The sequence below is a fragment of the Acyrthosiphon pisum genome, chromosome A1, assembly GCF_005508785.2.
Source record: "Acyrthosiphon pisum isolate AL4f chromosome A1, pea_aphid_22Mar2018_4r6ur, whole genome shotgun sequence".
Classification (NCBI taxonomy): domain Eukaryota; kingdom Metazoa; phylum Arthropoda; class Insecta; order Hemiptera; family Aphididae; genus Acyrthosiphon; species Acyrthosiphon pisum.
The window spans coordinates 152,902,653-152,910,350 of record NC_042494.1 but is presented as its reverse complement, the minus strand read 5'-3'; the positions used below and the strand labels follow the sequence as shown (position 1 = coordinate 152,910,350).

The following is a 7,698-nucleotide window of genomic DNA, read 5'->3' as shown; positions in this document are numbered from 1 at the left end:
GCGCAAGTCTAATTAAGTTAAAAAAATTCATAGGCCATCAATTGTGTATTTTTATGTCAAAACAACCAAATAGAAAACAGAATTCAAATTGCATTGCCCTACTCAGATATTGAGTGTTCTCAATTAGCGATTACACACTGTATATAACAGTAAAATAAACGTTTAGTTGTTGAGTGTATACAAATTTAATTTATAAATATGCATAAATAAAGTATTCCCAATTACCTGCCAAGATTCTTCCACCGAGCAAAGAAAGACTCACTGTTCATTTCAGTTGGTTCAAAAAATTTATTTAAAGTCACTGGTAGCTTTACGGAAACATTTTGTGGTACTCCATTGTACACAAATGAAACATTTATAACAGGTGTGTCTAAAACGAAACATTTTCATTAAATACGGATATCATTACTTATTAGAACTGGACAATTAGAGATATTAACCTGCGTATTCTTCTACACATTCAATAATTGCCAATTGTTGTATTTGAGCCCCAGCTTCCAGAACTGGCTCAATAGGCTTAATTTGTATAGCTAATTTAGTGACCCAAAGATGTGGACTAGATAATACTGTAGCAAAATTCTATAACCCAAAATTATACTTTAATATTTTGTTATGTTTCATAGTTATGAAAACTTACCTGCAGTGGAATCGTAGTTTTGTTGCCATAAAACAGACCTAAACGTCCCAAATTTCTTTTAAACTCACATTTCACACCAACTTGAATTAATTCGCTTTCAAATAGTACTCCATTGTTTTTACATATGAATCTATAAAATGCATGTATTAAATAATGTTAAATAAAACAAGGCATAAGTATATAAGATTTACTTTTTTGGATTATAATTATTTTGACTGGCACTCAATGAATTTGAACCCGTTGATCCTCCACCACCATATAAATCTCCCAAGACATCAACTAAAACATTGGCGTTACTTGTATGTGTTGTAGATGCTACTGGTGTTGATAAACCTAGCAGATCTGCAGAATTGCTGTTTGACTGAAACATTTGTTGACAAATTAAAATAACATAATATTATTTATAGGTATATCATTATTTCATTACGTTGGTGTGATTATTAACATGATTATTTTGATGACTTATTGGAGAAGGTTGGGGACTATGGTTTTCTAATGTTTCAGTTTCTGGCACTCGACCCGGTTTCTTCTTTTTTAAGACAGCCAATATTGATGATTCACGTTCTGGGAAAGATGGCATCTCTTCCAAAACTGTAGCCTAATGGTTCAAAATTAAAATACAAAATAATTAAATTGGGAAATGTGTCATACAATTTGATCTAAGAACATACCAAAACATCTGTCGATACAATTTTTGACAGTTGTAAATACTCAGATGCTCGTTGTTGTAATTCAGCATCAGCACTTCGTAAATTACTATCTTGTTTAAGAATTTCTTGGATTGTAGTTTTTACTTCAGGGAACAAGTTAATGAATTTTACGTATGTTGATAGTAATAATGCTCGAGTCATTGGTGAGCATAAATGATACTATTCACACAAAAATAATTATTAAATATAATAAACGTATTTATGAATAGTTTTACTCATTAATACCTTGGAATGTAACAATTGAAACTGGACATTTGGTGCAGATCGAGTATCACCAGCAATCAAATTACCAAACTCTCCAAGGATGTAACCACCGACTTTTACCATGTTCTCGTGACAAGCAGGTGCTTGTAATGCCTAAAAACATTATGAGAATGATAAGTCATATTATTTTAACAATAACTATAAACAAAAAAGTACCTCAAATACAGTTTTGGCAGCATAACCTTGTACATCATCTCTATTGATTACAATTTGAATAACACGATACCAAACTTCTTCAGAAACATAATCTCCCGCTATCCTAATTAAATTTAGTATAACATCCACATACCACGTGTAATCAGTCGCATATTTTTCAGCCAATATAGCTACCTTCAATACCTAAACATCAAGTATTCATAAAATAAAATAATACTGTATTAATCATTTTTAAATAAAATATATACCATTTCTTCTCTTATTGAATAGTCAGCAGTTTCTAAGTAATTTAACATTTCCTGAACTATTTCCTCAGAATTTGACTTATCACACATAGCATAAAGTAAATCGACAGCTTGTTGTCTAACTGAAACATCTTTTTCCATCTATGAAAATATAACAAATTGATTTATTGATAATATATCATATATATAAATACAAACATAAAAATTATGTCAAATTTATAATTGTTGTTGTTAAAACTATACAATCTTCAAAATGTGATTTTTTCAGGAGACACATGAAACTAATACCGATTTCAAAGATGCTAGAATATATACATGGTATTTTCACTAAATTATGTGTTTTTTTTCCCTGTACATTTTTGATATTTTTGGAGATACCACAGATATATAAAAATAATATATTTTTTTATATCTGTGGGAGATGTTGTCATATTGTGGTGTTGTTTTGTCAAAAACGTTATGCAGATACTAGATAACTTACCTTCATTGATAATATAACAACTTCTTGATGTTTTTTAACAGCTTCATGTGAAAACTCAGAATTAGCCAAAAGGCACATGGACTCCAAAGCTAAATATCTCAGATTTGTTTCTCGGTTAGATAAAAATTGACCCAACTGATTACAAGCTCTCACAAGTAAATTTGGTTCGCTAAAAAGAAATAAACCAGTTAAGATAAATTATGATAAATATTTTATTTTAATTTTAACTATTGACTTACCTATCGTTGTGAATAATCAAACTAATAGCTTCAAATAATACAGCGTTTTTAGCATTGGAATGTTGCACTTTTTTTGATTTTGGAGCATCTTGTGCTTTGTTTAAAATAGCCTCCAAACATTCGTTCAATCTAACCCTCACACCTGCATCTTCTATTAATTACAAGTAATACAATTATTATGACATATTCAGCCTTTGCAAAAACTATTTAAATTTAATTATTACCCGGAGTTGAATAATTTTGTAAAAGTCTAAGTAATTTAACAGACAACCATGGAGCTGGGACGAAGTAATAAGTATAATCTTGAAGATCTGTATAACTAGCAGTCACAATCTATACAAAATATCAAAATAATTATCACTGTATATGATGTATATATGTGCTTTACTTTACCCTGGAAAGCCTTGAAACTGCAAAACTGACACAAGCTTTGTATTCTTTTGGATTTCGTTTTACAAGTGCATCAATAAGAGAAACTGCAGCTGTGACTACACCCAAATGTTGATCATTTAACAGGTGAACAATTCTTGATGTCCACTCACTGGCACCATTTGAATCTATGGGTATGACATCAGGGTTAGTACGTAAAAGTCGTAGAAAACATAATGCTGCTGACTGTTTGACCACGTCCATTGTATCTCTATTTAACACAAATACACATAAGTTACAAGTTTAAGATTAAAAATATTTAAAAGTATACATACCCTGAAACCAACAGCTTTGGTATATCATAACCAAATGCTTCGGCCATATCTCTACTACCAATATTAGCAATACACTGCATTGCTAAATTTACATGGATAGAATTCCTAATGAAAACAATTAAATACAAACATTAAACATACATTGAACTAAATATCTACTAACATTCTAAATTCTATTAATAAAATGTAAACGTACCGAGATTGCAGATCATTTTTAATACTTTGATTAATAAGTTTTATTAAATCACTATTAGTATTTACTAATACTGAAATAAACAAATAACCCTAAGAAAAAATAAAAACATTAAAAACAAAACTTATTTATAAATGTATATACATTTAAGAAACAAAAAGTATAAATGCTCTACTATTTATTAAGAAAAGAATAGTAGAAAAATTAAATTTTAAGTAGATTTTTACATTAATAAATTTAATAAATTAATTTTTACAAAATAAATGCATTTTATGCTGGTGATAATTATGCTATTTCATCACAAAATAGTGTCACGAATCAATGTCATATTAGATAATAACATATTTGAGTTATTATTGAAAATGATAAAACAACAACTTAACGAACAATGAAATTAAATGACATTTAACTAATGTACTTTTAATAATAAATCATCATTTAGTAATAAATCATACATTTTAAATAGAGCATATATATTAAATTTAACTAAAAGACATGTGGTGAAAATAACTCACAATTTGTTTTTCAGAATATTTATTGGAAGATAATAAGTTGACAGCCTCCATATGGCCAAAATCGATGTCATGGCCTAGTAGAAATATGAATAAGAGCTTGCAAACATATTTCTTTTTTTGATATCCGTCTAATGTCTTGTCACCCTTAAACTTGCTCCTAATATTGGCTAATTCTTTATTGATTCTTTTTATTTCAGCCTCTTTACTTTTACCTAAAAAAAATATATATAATGTACATTGATACAGTGATACAGATTTGCAAAAAGACAAAAATGTACATATAATGATAATGTGCTTTGGTTCAAATTTTTATCAATATACTATGTTAATATTAATACATATTATATTAAAATGTAATAATAGGCATTTGTTTCAATAGAACTATACAACTGTTGTATATAGAACTCCTTATCAGAAGATAAAATAATTATCTCTAGTCGTAATGGTCTATTTGTGTTAAAAAATAACATTCCAATATACCTAATAAATGTTTTTTAGCATACAAATGACAGTTATAACATAATACATATCGTATTATATTATTTGTATTATTATATTTATATAATTACAATATACTAAAATATTCAAACTATTGTGGATATTAAAAATCTCTATAATTTAGTATTTATAATGCCTAGATGATGTGTATTTCTTTGCGAACTGCATACAAAATACTATTGAAATGAAATTATTTTAATATGCTATCAAATCCCCCTAATAGAAAAAAGAACATTTAAAAACCAAATTAACAAAATTTAACAGATACCTACTAAATTAAAACTTAAATTTCATAAAATATTATATTCTTAACCTTTTTTAGTTTTCACATAACATATTTACGTACAAAATAACAGATATCTGATTGTTTTTAAGACTGACACGTTGTAAATTCATCCAAGTAAAATATATTATAAAAAAAAACATTTACAATTTCTGATGTCTGAAATGAATACGGCCAATCCCCGCATACCATCTCCTCTGACGGCCGGCATGATTACGGTCGTGGAAATAAGTGTTTGACAGTCGTGTACTTTACATCTAGTTTGTCAAAACCTATAACACACAATGAAAGAAATAAAATGAATAAAAATTTGTGGCGCACACAAACTGCGGCGGGCCCAAGTCCTAGCGGGTTGGCCGGTCGTCGGACCGATTGGGTACCACGGTTCCACTTCGGGAGAGTAAGAGAAAATTTACCAGCAGAGGCGCCTAAGACCACCGTTCGACAATGGTGGTGGAGTAGAAAAAAATTATTGCGCTTAATGGACAGTTTCCTGTGCGGTCAGCGTGTCGGAGGAGCAACCCCCCCGCACTCCCCCCGGGGGACGAGCGAAGCGCTGAAAACAACCAGGAGGACGGGCGGGCGGGACGGAGGGAAAGCGGCGGTTATCAATGAACTGGCCCACGTCGTCCGACCGTCACCAGGTCACCACCACCACACCCCCCTGGATACGACCAGGACCGCCAATTGCTGATCGAATCGAAGCGAGCCGAGTTGCGTGTACCTACTACAGAGGTATAATATGAGGTGCAAGCAGTACGGCGGAATCTTCTCGAAGGGGTAAGGCGCGTACCGCGAACGAGGACGTGGACCCGTGAGGACTTTAGCGTACTGCTGGTACCTGCTGGCGGTAGCGGCGTGACGGAGTCATTCGAGAGAAACAAGTGGCGAGTCACACCGACAACGGGCCGGTCACCGGCTCTCTCCGCTCTGTCCGGACCGGACGCTCCGCCGGGTCGGTGCCGATGGGGTGTCACTCTGCGTCAGTGCGCAACAGCGGCCGCGGTAGACATGACGACGGATTTCAGCGCACACGAAAGCGTTCGTCGTCGCACCTCTCGATTTTTATATTTCGTTCGATCTCCGTACTCGTCTCGTAGACCTGGTAATAGCGTACTACGGAAGTACGGCGGCAATCGGCGTAGTCGCAATCGCACTCGCAACCCGTAGACGTCGTCAACGTCCTACTACTCCCTTCCCGCCCACTCCACGACCGCGTCCGCTTCCAACACTCGTCCCGCTATCACACCTTCCGCACGCGCGCTATCTGCTGGCCGGATGTCGCATCACTCGCTCGCCATGTCGACCAGCGCCAGCCGCTGAAGCCTCGTCTTGAGGTCGAGAAACGAAATAATAATAATATGTCGAGGGGGGAGTGACCGGACACCCGTAGCTGTGAGCAGTGAGCACCTACAAACGTAACACACGACAGACATACGAGTCCGGAGATGACTTATGGTCACTTTAAGTAGAATATATCCCCACCGATGCTGAGTGCTGATCCCGCGCGTTGCGCCGTTACCGGACATGTCTGTTGGTCACACTGCGGAAGCGCACCGAGACGCACGGACAGAGTGAGCCAGACGTGTGCGCGCGCCCGCGCAACGGCGAGTATCTCGATAACGACCGTAAATCGATCGTCCCGCCGTCCGAGGTCCCCGTGGCCCGTACACCAGTGCTCAATAGACAACATTACACTACGTCACTACTCAGTCCTAATTCTTCGGAAATCAGAATCGAGTCACTCCCGCCGCAGCTGGTCCATCAGTCGACCTGGGCGTTTCCCACTTTCCTCGTCATCAGATCCCGATCGTGGCGATCGACTACTGACTACACGGGACAGTTGGGAGGGGGATGAACCACGAACGCATATAATATTATTTTGATACTCGCCAGCGAGGCGTATCTTTATGATTAGGACATTAGTTCGATATAAAAAATAATGTTACATGTAGCAATATTGAACATTGTATTTGGAAGGTATTCGGCCTTTTCATTATATTTTTCTTAAAGTTAATATTTATATTGTAGAACAACTACATTACTACAACCATCTACAACTGTAGTCCGTATAGTCGTACTTCTTTATCGGCTTGTCGAAACTAGGAATCAATAATATTGGGTATGATATTATTATGAATGATTTTGTGATCAAGTGTCATTCCGATTGTTGAGTGATCGGAGCACTCGGAGCCGGTCGCTCGGTACCACGATTTAAGATATACGATATAAGTATATCTTAAATCGTGCTCGGTACGTCAACATTCGAATGTCCCGCCTCCGTCGAAATCGTCGACGGTCGAATGCCGCGGCATGAGCCGAAATGCCAAATCGCCGAATTGCCGAATGCCCGAATGCCCGCCGACTGTGGGATTAGCGAAATATCGGCAAACGGCGACGAGTGACGACGGGTGCCGACGATTATGACCGTCCCGACGGAACGCTGTTCGGCCGTCGTCGGCCCGACAGCGAGCTCTATCCGGCAAATTGTTTTTAGATTTGTGCATTTTATCTTTCCGTGCGTGAATTCCCGATTTCGTTTTCCCACCGAACCTCAACTCGACAGCTGCGGCCGAATGACATGCCTCGTGCCCGATCAGCAGTTCGACACTCAGCAGGACTCGGTGGACTAAATTATAATTATTAATTATTTTCATTACAACAGTGCGCCGCCCGATCGGAATTTTCGGTAGATAATTTATAACATTATACATCGTACTTACGTAATAACGCAATAACAATAACGATTAGGTCGTCTTCGAATTGCCGTGGA

The 7,698-nt window shown here is 36.0% G+C and overlaps 1 protein-coding gene across 1 annotated transcript in view; it reads right to left on the bottom strand.

Annotated features, from left to right (window-relative positions):
- The window catches only part of LOC100164479 (AP-2 complex subunit alpha), an 11,746-nt gene extending 5,390 nt beyond the window's left edge, over positions 1-6,356 (bottom strand). The window contains exons 1-18 of the mRNA XM_003240089.4: positions 5,767-6,356; positions 5,073-5,197; positions 4,145-4,356; positions 3,633-3,721; positions 3,437-3,541; positions 3,126-3,372; positions 2,957-3,065; positions 2,733-2,883; positions 2,494-2,662; positions 2,016-2,153; positions 1,768-1,950; positions 1,573-1,704; positions 1,309-1,506; positions 1,065-1,235; positions 829-998; positions 638-767; positions 441-579; positions 226-370 (exon numbers count right to left, since the gene is read on the bottom strand). Of these exons, the coding sequence (XP_003240137.1) occupies positions 226-370; positions 441-579; positions 638-767; positions 829-998; positions 1,065-1,235; positions 1,309-1,506; positions 1,573-1,704; positions 1,768-1,950; positions 2,016-2,153; positions 2,494-2,662; positions 2,733-2,883; positions 2,957-3,065; positions 3,126-3,372; positions 3,437-3,541; positions 3,633-3,721; positions 4,145-4,356; positions 5,073-5,136 (2,552 nt within the window). The 5' untranslated portion in view covers positions 5,137-5,197; positions 5,767-6,356. The remainder of the gene's footprint in view (positions 1-225; positions 371-440; positions 580-637; positions 768-828; positions 999-1,064; positions 1,236-1,308; positions 1,507-1,572; positions 1,705-1,767; positions 1,951-2,015; positions 2,154-2,493; positions 2,663-2,732; positions 2,884-2,956; positions 3,066-3,125; positions 3,373-3,436; positions 3,542-3,632; positions 3,722-4,144; positions 4,357-5,072; positions 5,198-5,766) is intronic.
- Between the last annotated feature and the right edge of the window lie 1,342 nt (positions 6,357-7,698).